The sequence below is a fragment of the Leopardus geoffroyi genome, chromosome C2, assembly GCF_018350155.1.
Source record: "Leopardus geoffroyi isolate Oge1 chromosome C2, O.geoffroyi_Oge1_pat1.0, whole genome shotgun sequence".
NCBI lineage: Eukaryota > Metazoa > Chordata > Mammalia > Carnivora > Felidae > Leopardus > Leopardus geoffroyi.
This window is the reverse complement of record NC_059333.1, coordinates 58,717,098-58,731,611: the sequence shown is the minus strand read 5'-3', so window position 1 is coordinate 58,731,611 and position 14,514 is coordinate 58,717,098. Positions and strand designations below refer to the sequence as shown.

The following is a 14,514-nucleotide window of genomic DNA, read 5'->3' as shown; positions in this document are numbered from 1 at the left end:
TCCATCTCTCTCTCTCTTTCTTTCTCTGTAAAGTGATCAGAGTGCTTACCAAGAATCTTTGGGGTAATTTGAGGAATAATTGATACAATTTAAAGGTAAAGTATTTATCCACATACCCCGTATATAGAAAGCCTTCTTCAGTAGATAAGGGCCACTGTGCCCACTGTTGTCTTTGCTTGCTCTCCCACAACCCTTCCCCAGTCTACACCACAGCGTGCCTGTCAAGGCAGTAGGGGCCCACCATGTAGGCCACCCTCTCCATTACTGTGCAGATACAAATTGGCAGAAGCTTTCTCGTTCGTAATATGTACCAAGAGCCATGAGTAGATCTTTTTATTTTAGGAGATCTGCTAAGGAAGTAATCACAGATCGACACAATCCATGTAGCAGTTCTGTATGGCATTATCCAGAGTAACAAAAATGGAGGACAAATATCCACTAAGAGGGGATTGGCTAACTTTGTAGCTATTAAAACTTGTGTTTTTTTTAAGAATATTTACTTACATAGAAACATGCAACCTAATGTTAAGAGGAAAAAATCTACTATAAAACTATCTGCAAATATTCCAATATCATGCTCTCCTTTATGTCTATGTGGCCCAGAATAAAAAGGGGTTCTGTCTCGGAAGATGATGTTAAAGAAAATTTTAACATTCCTTTTCATAATTTTCTGAATTTAAAAAATGTTAGTGGTTAAATACGTATTAGTTCTATAATGAGAAAGCTTTTTTGTTTTTTAAGTAAAGAGATTCCACTGCGTTGAGGTTGAGATAGATGTGTACAGCTCACAAAATTAATCAGCATGCGTAACTTTAGTTCTGGGAGGCATTTTAAAGATCACCTGATGTAATTCCTTTATTTTACAGATGGGAGACCCTAGAGCTCAGAGAGCCACTTGTTTTTACGCTCAGCAATAAATAAAATAAATAAGTTACCAAATAAATTAGCAACTCTGTCAAATAAGCAATTATAGCCAAGATGAGCTAAATCCCAAGTTTGCCTCTGACTTCTTCTTCCATCCACCCTGCTCACCTGTGACACTTGTGAGCCCTCCACCCCGGCCCCTCATCCCCTGCCCCACTCCCCCAGGCCTCCCACCCCAACCTCCCCACCCCCCCTCTGCTCACCACTTGCTGCACAGTCCGTGCCATGGACAGAAATTCCCTGGACTCCTTCTGTCGATATTCAGGAAGAAACTCAATGTTGGTAATGCGAAACATCCCAACAAAGTAAAAAGCATCTTTGCTTTCTGTCTTACCTGTAAGACAGGAGAGAAAGCGAGTAGAGGGCTTTCCCCTCTGTGTGGCAATGAAGCATTGTCTGATCTGTGTCAGTATCAGGCCCCTAAAATGTTTTATTAGGCGCCTACTTACGTGACTGTTTCACAACCTGTGAAGCTCTAAATGTAGTTAATAACGTCACTTCCATCAGCAGTAAGTCACCATATCTCCTAGGATAGTCTGTTCTCTCCTGGCAAATACTTATGAGACAGATTCAAAGATTAAAGATCTGCCTCTTTGACTTTATACTTGCCCTAGAGTCGCTACCAGGCCAAGAAGAGTGTATGCAGTTTTCATGGATCCTTAGTCTGTAGAAGGTAAGGAGGTAAGAAATGGATACTGTCAAGCTCTGAGGTGAAGTGAGCATAGCGGGACAAGTGGGAAGGGCCCCCCAGCTGACCTTCACTAAGCTCCCGGGGGCTCATCCCTATCTGACTTGTGTAGCTGCTGCACAGGGTGCTGGGCTTGTCTTCAGCTCTGTGCAATGCATGAGAATTCATCCTTCCTGTGAACCACAAAGCAGGGTTCTCAGCCCAGCGTCGGGTCACTCCTGCTCAAATGCTTTGCCCAGTGTGGACAGTGGGTTTGGGCATCCAGCCTGCCCAGAACGATTGACGATGCGGGAAGAACACTGTTGTATCGGAGTTGCTTTAGAGAGACCCAGAATAGCCTAGGGGATGGCGGGGGGGGGGGGGGGGGAGTGAGGGGCTCTTCTTTCTGCCTTTTCTTTTTGTTACCAAGGTCTTCCTCCTAGTTGGCACCATCCCCCAGGCTCCCATGGCCATGGTACATTTCTCTCCTGTGACACATGTCCCCACTGTGTCAGAACTTCTGTCCTTTAAGAGTAACAGTAACTTCTTTTTGTCCCTCCGCCCCTTATGTAGCTTTGAAGCTCAATAAATGTTTGTGGGAAGGAAAAGAGAGAGGAAGGGTGGAAGAGGAAGAAAGGGAGAGGATATTGTCTCCTAGAACAATGCCCAGCACATGGAAACGTTACGTAAGCGATGACTGAATTAGGAAGAAGGTGCGCCTTTGTGAGTAATCGGAAGGCACCTCCTTGGAAGCCATCCAGGGCCAGATTAGCCCCATGCAGTGGAGCGAGGCTGTGGGGATGTGGAGAAGGGGCCCAGGGGCAAAAGGCCTGAGCGGATGTCCTAGATTTGTTCTTTCAAGGTATGTGACCTTGGATGGATCACCTTGACTCGCTAGCCTCACATAGAAAGCAATAACTGTTTTCATGCCTGATTTGAACAAGGAAGTGCTTCGTAGATTTTTGTTGTTGTTGCAGACTCACTAAAATTTGAGTGAAAGCCAGGCTTTCTATATATATAGAAGCTTGCACATTCTTCTTATAATGGTGTTATCCAGACTCAAGCATCAGGAGAACAACAATACAAGCAAGATCAATTTAGCCTCGAACTAGATTACATTTACCAAACTCTTTAGCACAGCCCAACATACAACGCCCTGCATGGTCACAGCACTGTTTGTTGAACAATTTTCATTTGTTCATACCAATTTCTCATTCCTCAGACTGGTCTGTCTTCCTGAGATGTACTTCTCTGATTTTTAACACAGCCACCAAAGTGCTTCTACAGAGTGACATTCTGGAACTTTATACAAAAATGCTAAGGCAATGTGAGTGTATAGATTGAGGGCCAGCAGAGAACTGATGGGAAATGAGTTGGTTCGTTGTGGGTTGGGGTCGTGTGTGTTTTGTGTTTGTCTTGATTGCCCACTGACTCAACTTCCTTCGCTAGTCTTTAAGCTCCTAGAAGACAGAGATTCTCTCTTCTCTACCACTGTGTTTCCATGCCTATCACAGGACCCAGCTCACAGTGGGCACGCTCAAGATACGAGAGAAATGAATTTTGAATAACCAGTTCATAAAGCCTTCTCTGGACTCTATTCCCAGGCAGGTTAGATGCCTCTTTTCTGTGACTGCAAAGTAATTGCTTAAGCATAAAACAAAACAAAACGAAAAACAACCAATTCAATTCACACCCCCTCTGTAGCACTGAACTGTGGGTTTTCTGAAAGTAGAAAATGCATTTGTGAGCTTTGTTTTGTTTTGTTTGCATCTGTGAGCTTTTTGAAGGTAGGAGATATATCTCGCATTGATGTCTTGATGCAATGATATTGATTGATGCAATTGATATGATTGATGCAATGATATGTCTTGCACTGATGTCTTGATGTCTTACATTGTGCCATGCAAATTATGAGTAATTGACTTGTATATATGTAAGTGATCTGAACTATTCAATACAATATTCATTAATTCTTTACCTGTAAAACTTGCTTCACAACTCAAGTTTTAATATCCTTGAGGGTACACATATCTTGTATCAAACATATTAACATGTGTGGGGTTGGAAGCTTAGCGTAAGTCAACATGTGCTATAGTTACTGCATGGATAAGTACTCTTTAAGTACCAGCTTAGTTACAACTCCTGTCCAAGAGGATCAATCAGCTGGACAAGAACATAACCTATATGATCGACAGAAACATAAAAACAGTGGAGTGAAATACGCATGAGGAAAAGGATGCTCTGGGAGCTGGGAATGTGAGGTTGCCTAGAAACAAGCAGTGGGTGGAACGAGGAAATGAAACAACTTAGAATTCCATTCATTTCTTAAAGCTAAACATGCATTCCATTTCTGAACTAGTCCAAAGCTCCCGAGCATCCTTCTCAGCTCTTGTCCTCCTACCCACCATCTCTGCTCCTCTGCTCCTCTGCTCTCCTGTGGGAAGCAAGCAGTGGTAACAAAAGTAAAAGTGGAAGAGACAATGCTGCTTTCTTCCACCTTAAAACCTCAACAGTTTGGGGAGTGGCTATGGGCCTGGGAACTTGGGAAATTCTATCAGACATACCCAGGGGTAGATTGGGTCTACACCACGGACACTGGCCCCACAGGACAAACCCTAACCCCAAAGGAACACAGGATTTCACTCACTGATGTAGAGCCACAGAAGCGTCCAGGCTGTGACTGCTAGGATGAATAGAAATACTGTGAAGATAATGATTTTGTTCTGGACATTCCAGAAGGGAGCTTTCTTCTTGGGTTGCTTCTTCGGTTTGGCTTTGCCGATGGGTTTTTGAGGTCGAGGTGCTCGTCTACCTGGCAACTTCCCTTGGGCACTGACCACCTGAACTGAGATATTGGATATCTTTAAAAAAAAAAGAGAGAGAGAGAGAGAGAGATGTTACTTTAGAGCACATTTTGAACCACCCAGTCAGGAGAATATTTGTGCTAAAAGGCCACATATATCAGTCAAATCATTTATGTAAGTGTAATAAAAGGACTCACATTAAATAGTGCAGTTAAGATCAGAAAAATCAGACATTACATGAACTCCATTGAAGCAGTTCCCAGATCCTCTCAACTCTCCAGTTGTGCTAAGTAGATGCTGTAGAGAATGGGCCTGAATGTCATGGTGGGTAGACCAGAGGGCCCAAAGGTCAGGAGGTTAGGATTCTATGAGGGTCCTTTCATGTGTACACAGCTCAGCTGGGAGAGTATGTGTGTTTCACATGTTTGTATTACATTGCTTTTGTCCCACCATCAATTTCCTCTGGCTGAAGCAGGAAAATAAGAACATAAGTCTCTTCCTGATAGAAACAAATTGATTTCTTACTTAGGGGCTTCCTGACTGGATGTTAGAAAGAAAAAGTTAAGGATGATGTTGCTGTGGTTCGTGCAGGGTTGTGCGATAGAAACCAGTTCCTTCCATGCATGCGCTTTTACCACAGTCAATGAACGGACCAGGGACTCAGTCTCTCAGAGGCAAATGAAAGAATTATTTGAAAATAAAGAATGAAATAGGGCTCCTGGGTGTCTTAGTTGGATAAGCATTTGACTCTTGATTTCGGTTCAGGGCACGATCTCAGAACAGGTCATGATCTCCCAGTTCTTGAGATGGAAACCGAGTGGGGTGCTGACAGCATTGAACTTGCTTAGGATTCTCTCTTTCTCTCCCTCTCTCTCTGCCCCTCCCCTGGATCGAGTGTGCTCGCTCTCTCTCTCAAAATAAATAATAAACTTAAAAAAAATAAAGAATGAAATAGAGGACTCGGAAAATTATTGGTATTAGGTGATGTGCAAAGTGTTATGTGCAAGAGGAAAAAATGCATTATTCAACTGTTCCCCTCCTCTTTTTTATTTCTCCGCTACCCTCTGTCATCTGATGCTGTGAATTCTTTAATAATGTATGCAAGAGTTTAGCTTCTTTGAAGGACAGATTTATACATGTCAGGTAACTAAACTCCAGTGATGAAATAATTTTTAACCACACATTCTTTTAAAGGCAATGACCTAGAACACCAATTCCAAAGAAATCATTTCTTTTTCGAGTTTTCTGAAGAGCTCTCATTCTCTCTTACTCTCCTTCACTCTTCCCTTCAAAGTTCATGCCTTCCAGTCTTTAACCCTACCAATTAATGGGATAATATGTAGCCAAGTACATTCTGAATTATTCATGGCCCCCTCATTCTTTTTACCAAACACCCTTGTCAACCCCTGGAGTGAAATGTAGCTTATATCCCTCCTGGTGACATTGAACTAGACCAGACCTCATTGGATGTGATGTCCTGCAGGCATGAAGATGGTGTTTCTAAAGAGAAAAATGTTCTACTGCAGTATGAGTTGACTATGATGCCCCACTACTTTCAAATATTCCACCAAAGAAGTACAAAAGGGAGACACAGAAATGCCGGCACATGTAGAGCTGACAAGGCCAAGGTTGGGTCTTTAAGCGCAGGAGCACATTATAGGCAGTCTCAGTTAGCACTGATTAAATTTTAAAATGGAATTTGTGTAGAGATCAGTACAATTTCCCTGGAGTTTTAGAAAAACAGTTGCAAATCAATTGCCAAGTACAGCACTTTGAAAGGAGCTCGCGTTGGTAAAATCCATTAAGTACTATAAGAAGATAAAGTATGTTTTGCTCTCTTTATTTTTACAAAGTAACATGGTCTCATTTTACTAACAAGGTCAGCAAAAATGGCATTCAAGGAAGAGAGAAGGCTTCCCACACCGTACTTACATTCACATCGGCAGGTTTGGATGAAACATCAGTGTTTTCTTTATCCATGGTTAGATTTTCTACGTGTGAGCATCCAGAGGTGTCTCAAAGCCAGTTTCCATCCCCTTACATTCTCACTTAAGAATTGGTAGCTGCGTTCAAGCTAGCTTTCAGAGGGAAGGAATCAATTTACCTCTACCGGGTTCAGTTCAGAAACTGAAGCTGCCTCATTGCCGTATAGGGAGTGTTAAAGGGACCTGGCAGTCAGCTGGGCACCCCAACCCACAAATTTCTTAATGTAACTGTACAAGTCAGGCCCTCAGAACCGAGCCTCAAGGCAAGGTTGCCTCACAAGGACACAGTCCAACAATCTGAAGATATTTACAAGTCATTAAAATGTTGCCTCCTGGCTATAAAATAAATAACAGAGATGAAAAGTTAAATCAGGTTGAACAAAACTGGGCAGGGGGGGGATGACTGGGTGGCTTAGTCGGTTGAGCATCTGACTTTGGCTCAGCTCATAATCCCAAGGTTGTGGGATCGATCCCAGTGTCGATTCTCTTGCTCTCTCCCTCTGCCCCTCTCTCCCACTGGCACACACACACACACTGTCTCTCTCTAAAATAAAAATGAAAAGAAAAGAAAAGAAAAATTTCTAATTTACATCTTCCAAAGAATACTAAGATTGTTAATTTGCATCTTCTAAAGAATACAAAGAAATCTAACTTATAACCCTCAGCTCGGCTTCTTCGAAATCTTCACATTCCCATTTCTCTTGCTCAGATCCAAGATGGTTCCAGAAGCCTGACTTTCCAATTCTGCTCTTGACTGTGCAGCTACAGGCTCTGAAAATCCCCATTCAAGAGGAATTTTTCCTTTTTTTCTCCCCCGGCTGGCAGTCCTCAGTAAACCTGGGCCTTTTCGGTTGAAAATCCTCTCACTCCTGTCCCCCATTCTTGTACGCCAACCTGAATTAGGTTCAAGGGCGGGAAGAGGAGGAGAGTCATGAGGGACATCGTCCTCAGCAGACAGGGAAGGAAAAGGCTAGGCTGGCTCACGTATTACACAGTCAGTCCCTGTGACACGGGCAGGTTTTCCCATGAGCACTGGGCATTAATGGAAAGCTGACCAGTGGCCACTTAGAGGAGAAGCACTGCTCCAGACACAAACTCTGCTGTCACTCAAGGGCTGTTCATAACAAAACACATGAGAAACCGCCTGTTGAAAGTGGTCAAAGATTAGTCAGAGATAAAGACAGAATGACAGACAATGTCATGTTGTACAAATTCACTCCCTGGGTCTGCAATGTATTAATCACCCTTTTCACATGACTAATAATGCTTTGTAATGGTAAGACTGGGAAATCTAAAGTTAGAGCTTGCTTTAATTGCCTGTCTTTTCTGTTTTATTTCCCTTATTTCTAGAACGATTCATTTCACCAGTATAAGTAAGCTGCATGTCCTGGGCAGTGGCCACTGACAAAGATTCTTTCCCTGAGAGTCAGCCCTAAGACAGGCTCCTCTGAGCCCTCTTTTTGATTAGGCCCCACCCTTGGGCCCTGACCTTGGCCTGCCTAGCCCGATGGTAGCAAGGATCCTGATGTCAATTGAGTGAGGATTGCCCCCACCTTGATATCTGGTCACCCTTGATACCTGATCAAGCTCCTCATCCCCCACCCTTGATGTATAAGTCCTTGGCCTGCCTCTAGGCAAGGATCTCCCTACCCTTGGTGTCTTCTCTTAGTGATTTTCCACCCACTGGCCCCCTTACTCTGTTCATTGGCCATAAATCGCCAGCTCTCTGTGTTGTATTTGGAATTGAGCTAAGTTCCATTCTGAAGTCTCTTTCCCCTATTGCAACAGTACTGCATAAAATCTGTCTTTACAACCTTTCACTAGCATCCAGATGTTTCTCTTTGTCATCACCATGAGTGGAAAGGTGTGGCAAGTCACAGGAGTCTGCACTGTATGTACAGAATTTTAAGACAAACAGAAAGTCAGCTACGGTCTGATTTTTAATTTTTTTTAAGTTTATTTATTTCTTTTGATAGAGAGAGAGGGAGGGAGAGCATGAATAGCGGAGGATTAGAGAGAGGGAGAGACAGAATCCCAGACAGGTTTTGCACTGTCAGTGCAGAGCCCGACACAGGGCTTGAACCCACAGAACATGAGATCATGACCCACGCTGAGATCAAAAGTTGGATGCTCAACCAACTGAGTAACCCAGGCGACCCTAAAGTCTGCTTTTATATTATTACCAAATACCAGCAAATTCTAAACAATGTCTAAATAATAAAATACTCCTCCCTGAAAAAAAGCTTTGATTGGTATAAGTTTGAAACAATTGTCACCATTTACAAATGAGATTTTATGTGTGTATATATATATATATATATATATATATATAGGCTTCAAATGAGCATGCTTTTATTCTCATCTTTCAATAAATAATGAAAGTCATGTAGAAGTTAATTGAGAGAACTCCCATTCGTACAGTTGGTCTCAAACCCAGGAGGACTCTGTGACACATGCTTATTTCAGGAGTAAGGAGTAAGTTTCTAATAGTCTGGAATCATTTAAACTTACTTGCAGAATCTTGGGTCTCCAACAAACTGTGGAGCTACATATTCCTGCATTTAAACAGAAGATTTAATGTGGGCAATAGGGGCGCCTGGGTGGCTCAGTTGGTTGAGCATCCAACTTTTGATCTCAGCGTGGGTCAGTCGGTTAAGCGTCCGACTTTGGCTCAGGTCATGATCTCACAGTCCGTGAGTTCGAGCCCCGCGTTGGGCTCTGTGCTGACATCTCAGAGCCTGGAGCCTGTTTCAGTCTGTGTCTCCCTCTCTCTCCGACCCTCCCCCGTTCATGCTCTGTCTCTCCCTGTCTCAAAAATAAATAAAATGTTAAAAAAATTTTTTTTTAAGTAAAAAAAATGTGGGCAATAATAGCACCATGATAGAGATAATGGAACAGAACTTCAATTATTTAATTTTTGATAGTCCATGCAACCATTTGGAGTTAATTTACACTGTCAATTTAAAACAGGTATACAGGATGTCAATAGTAAAGTGTAATATTTTTCATATAGTATCTTTATGCAATATTTATCTTGTTTATTTTTTACTAGCATAATTGTACAAAGTTGTGTAAAAATTTTCACTCTTTTTTTCTAGCTATTATTATTATTCATTTTATTTTGTGATCATTACTGAAACGATTTTCATTGCATAAAAGAAGAGGTTGTGAAAAAATAATCCATTCTAGATAGATATATGATAAAGCAAATATAACAAATGTTAATGTTAGAATCTAGGTGTGGGTATACGTATTTACACTATAGAATTTTTTCAACTGTATGTTTGAAATTTTTCCTGATAAAATGTTATGGGGCTATGGAATTATCATTTCTGGGAATCAAATACTCTGGATAAACCATTGGTTTTGGAAGACAAGGGCAAAGAAAGCTGGGATGCAAAATAAAGTCTTGGTGGCCAAGCATTCAGCCATCTCCTTATTGCCTTTATTGGCATGGAAGTTCTGGAACAGAGCACCTCCCTTCGATTCCAGAACACATGATCAAAGACGATCACAATGGCCAGATATAGATTGGTGCTTCTTATCATACGCAGTTTGAAAGACAGTGAAGATGTTTCTCTTCCTTTCTCAGGAACAAAAGTCCCTGTCCTGTCCGCCGGCTGGCTAAGTAGACAAGTATGTAATGACCTGTATTGAAGGAGAAATACCTCTCCATTGGATTCATGTGGGAGCACATGACTGACCCACACATCAATTCAACACACAAAACCATCTTTATTTATTGTTTAATATTTACTTATTTTTGAGAGAGAGAGAGAGAGAGAGAGAGACAGACTGTGAGTGGGGGATGGGCAGAGAGAGAGACACACACAGAATATGAAGCAGGCTCCAGGCTTCGAGCTGTCAACACAGACCCTGACGCGGGGCTCGAGCTCACGAACCGTGAGGTCATGATCTGAGCCAAAGTCGGACATGTAACCAACTGAGCCACCCAGATGCCCCACAAAACATCTTTATTTAATTTAATTTAAGCATGCAGGAGGGGAGGGCAGAGAGAGAGGTGGGGAGAGCATCCCAAATGGGCTCGGCGCTATCAGCACAGGAGTCCACCTCATGAATCATAAGATCATGACATGAGCCAAAACCAAGAGTCTGACGCTTAACTGACTGAGCCACCCAGGTGCCCACACAAAAACATCTTAAGGTCTCAACCTCCCATTAAATGGCAAGCCTGGCGCACCTGAAGGTCTAGAGGTAGGGGCAAGTCACCCACCTAACCCGAGCAAGGTTCTGAAGGCATAGAAGGCACGTAGCAGGTGCCATTTCCATCCTTGCCCACCGAGAGGAGGGGCCAGCTTCCCAGCAACTGATAAAGTTCACGTCTACTACTTAGGACCCACCGCTGTCTATCATGATGAATGTATGGCCACGTGCAAAGTTGCCGTCTGATCACCACTCACCACCAAGCTCTCTGCAGACGGGGAGTGAAGCCTGAGGAATCACAAGGCGGTACAGGAGGCTGGAAGCCAGCCAGCCACTTAACCTTATCACCCTTAGTGTGCTGTAATAAAATGACATGGCAGTGATCCTGGCTTCCGTTTCCCTGCTGATTCACATAGACCACGGTCCTAATCCTCTTTGTCACATCACATGAATCTTTAAAAAAAAAATGAAGCAATAGTGGCTCATCTTAGAGAACCTCTATATCTAGACTATCGAAATATCTGCCAAACTGGTTTCTTTCCTCTGGGCTCATCCCTCATGAGCACATCACTACTAACTAAATTTTCCTAAAATAACTCTTTAATATCACCTCCATCCTGACAATGACAGTCCAGTCTCCTTTTCAGTGCCCCAGGCTGACATTCAAGGTCTTCCTCAATGTGGTACCAGGTACCTCCTCGGTCCTCCTGTCACACCCACTAAATCTACTCTGTCAAAGCATGCATTTTCAGTCTTTAATTCATCCATTTATTTGGCTGTCATCATTTACCGGGCATTTATTATATGCTTACCATGTGACAGAGGCCAAATATTTTTAAATGAATAAAATATATCGCTGCCCAATGGGCGCCTATGTGGCTCAGTCGGTTAAATGTCCGACTCTCGATTTCAGTTCAGGTCATGATCTTGCGGTTCGTGAGACTGAGCCCTGCGTGGAGCTCTATGCTGACAGCGGGGAGCCTACTTGGGATTCTCTCTCTCTCTCCCTCTTTTTCTGTCCCTCTCTCTCTCTCTCTTTCAAAATAAATACATAAACTCGGGGCGCCTGGGTGGCGCAGTCGGTTAGGCGTCCGACTTCAGCCAGGTCACGATCTCGCGGTCCGTGAGTTCGAGCCCCGCGTCAGGCTCTGGGCTGATGGCTCAGAGCCTGGAGCCTGTTTCCGATTCTGTGTCTCCCTCTCTCTCTGCCCCTCCCCCGTTCATGCTCTGTCTCCCTCTGTCCCAAAAATAAATAAACGTTGAAAAAAAAATTTAAAAAAAAAAAAAAAACAAAATAAATACATAAACTTAAAAATATATATCCCTGCCCTTAAAAAGCTCTCAGTAGAGGGAGAAGACATGCAAAGTGCAGATTACAATATTACGTAACGAGTGCTATCAAAGGGGCATCAACAAGATGCTATAGAATCTTAGAGGAGGTTGATAGCAACAGTCCTCTCCTCTGACTCTTGTGCCTCCGATTCATATTACCATTGAAATGCTAACCACTTTCAAGATTCCACTTGTAGCTCACCTGCAAGCATCTCCACCCCAGCCTGTCGCGCTCTCTTCTTCTCCCTAAATGAAAGTTTTTGTTGGATATACCAGCACTTATGACTTAAATTATGTGCTCATAATTCATCACACACTATTACGTGACATCGCTCATGTTGTCTGTTGGTTACTTCTCCTGTCATATGTATATCCTGTCTCTAAGCTCCTGGAAGACAGAAGCCCCTGCAACACAAGAGCTTTGGGAGTCAGGGGGTGGTGGTGATAGCCCCTTCAGAAATCAGCTATGCCTGGGATTGGCTTCACCTTATCTACTAGCTAACAAGTCAGTTCGTCACTAGTACATGGATGGTGGCAGCAGATACACAGTTCATGGCTCTGCAAACAGCACGAGTACCAGCATATTGGCATCAGTTCCTCTTTCCCAGAGTCCCCTAGTGGTGACACAACATGGTTCAGATGAGTGCAGTGGACTTACTTCACTGAGCTGGGGGAACCCACCATTTTTATAGCAAACGATAAGCAAGACTGTCCATTGTCCAAGATGGAGATATTACCTCACCCTTTAAGGTTGCTCCCTGAAAACACACCCAGAGAAACGGCCAAGACAGCAGTCAGGGCGCTGTGTTCTTGGCATACAGAGTGTATTAGTTTTCGGGGGCCGCCATGACAAAGTGCCACAAACTGGGGGACTGAAAACAACAGAAATGGATTGTCCCACTGTTCTGGAGGCTAGACGTCCAAAATCAAGGTGTCAGCAGAACCATGCTCACTCTGAAATATGTAAGGTCAAATCCTTCATGGCCTCTTCCTAGCTTCTGATGGTGGCCAGTGCTCATGGGCACCTTGGCTTTCAGCTGCAGCAACTTAGTCTCTGCCACAATTGTCACATTGGATTTTCCCTTTATGTGTCTTTGTGTCTCTTCTTACACCAGCCATATCGGATTAAGGGCCCACCCCACTCTGGTATGACCTCCTGTTAACCAATTACATTTTCAATGAGCCTATTTCCAAATGAGGTCACATTCTGAGGTAGAGGGAATTAGTGCCTCAACTTCTCTTTTGGGGTGACACAGTTAAGCCCGTAATGCCTCCCCAAGATCTGGAGAGGTGGGAGAGACTATAGGAGGATTGTCACTCTCAACAGAATCAACTTACTTTAAATGGACAGCATTGCCAAACTTCTAGAGCCTGGCCATAGCCTGGGGCAGCTGCAGGTAGTATTCTAGCCAGATTATCGAGATGTTATCCTGAAACTCCACCATACTCTTCTGACTCCCTTTTCCTCTATGGTGAGAAGGAGGAAGGATGGTACAGTATGGCTGAGTCATGGTCCAAGAGGAGCCATTAATACATCACCCATTGTCAGCCATATCAATACCAAGGGGCAACTGTTCAGACGAGATGGTCCCGCATTAGATCAGTAATGGGAGAATAAAGGGGTGGATGGTTAATGCCTCTTCTCTTTCTGGTTCAATAACCACATTAAAAAGACCTCTTTTCTCTTTTTAAGTGCCTGGTATAAAGAGTGCTCAGTTAAGGGGGCGCCTGGGTGGCTCAGTGTCCGACTTTGGCTCAGGTGATGATCTCACCGGTTTGTGAGTTCAAGCTCCATGTCTGGCTCTCTGCTGTCAGCACGGAACCTGCTTTGGATCCTCGGTTCCCCTGTCTTTCTGCCCCTCCCCCGCTGGTTCTCTCTTTCTCTCTCTGTCAAAATAAATAAACTTAAAAAAAAAAAAAAAGAGTGCTCAATTCAGTAAAAACATGTAGTTGGGTTGAGTAACACTTGAATAAACTAGTCCGGAAATTATTCTGTAATACACCCCTAACCAGATGCACCCTACAGGGCTCAGATTGGCGCACGTTGGTAAAAAGCATTTGCACAGAAAACTATCACTGTATTGATCTGGCCACACATCTGGCTTGCTGTAGGTGCTGAATCAGCTCAGTGTTTAATGCAGGAATTAGTCTGCTATACTAAAAAGTATTGACTTTGGAAATTATGCAGAGGTCACTAGATTACAAAGGAATGCTTTGTTTCAAACCAACTTTAAAAATCAGATTCATCACATTGAAAGGGTAGGATCGGGGAAATGACAGAATGATGAAAAAGGAGAACAATATATGATAGAAAGGATGAAATAAAACATAAATCAAAATGAATGTGGCACAGGGAGGCATGGAGAAAAAGGAAGAGTAAAAACAAGAGGGAGAGAAAACAGATAAGAGCAACGAAGTCATTTTAAAGGTGTATCCCCTGGCTTAACTGGGGATCCCTCTTCTTAGCTCGGTTCTGCTCTTACACTGTTCTGCAGTGTTAGCTTCTGCACCGATGTCATTTGTTATGCCCTTTGGTACTCTGAGCAACTGTGGAGTTCAGCACCTTGTCATACCATCTTTCCCAGAGGCTATGTGCATATTCTGGAATCTGAAATAAATCCCATTCAGTGATTTGCTC

At 43.2% G+C, this 14,514-nt stretch overlaps 1 protein-coding gene across 1 annotated transcript in view; it reads right to left on the bottom strand.

The window, feature by feature from the left end:
• Nucleotides 1-6,375, bottom strand: part of TMPRSS7 (transmembrane serine protease 7) — a 42,352-nt gene extending 35,977 nt beyond the window's left edge. Inside the window, exons 1-3 of the mRNA XM_045500977.1 lie at nucleotides 6,328-6,375; nucleotides 4,239-4,452; nucleotides 1,128-1,258 (exon numbers count right to left, since the gene is read on the bottom strand). Coding sequence (XP_045356933.1) covers nucleotides 1,128-1,258; nucleotides 4,239-4,452; nucleotides 6,328-6,375 — 393 coding nt within the window. The remainder of the gene's footprint in view (nucleotides 1-1,127; nucleotides 1,259-4,238; nucleotides 4,453-6,327) is intronic.
• Between the last annotated feature and the right edge of the window lie 8,139 nt (nucleotides 6,376-14,514).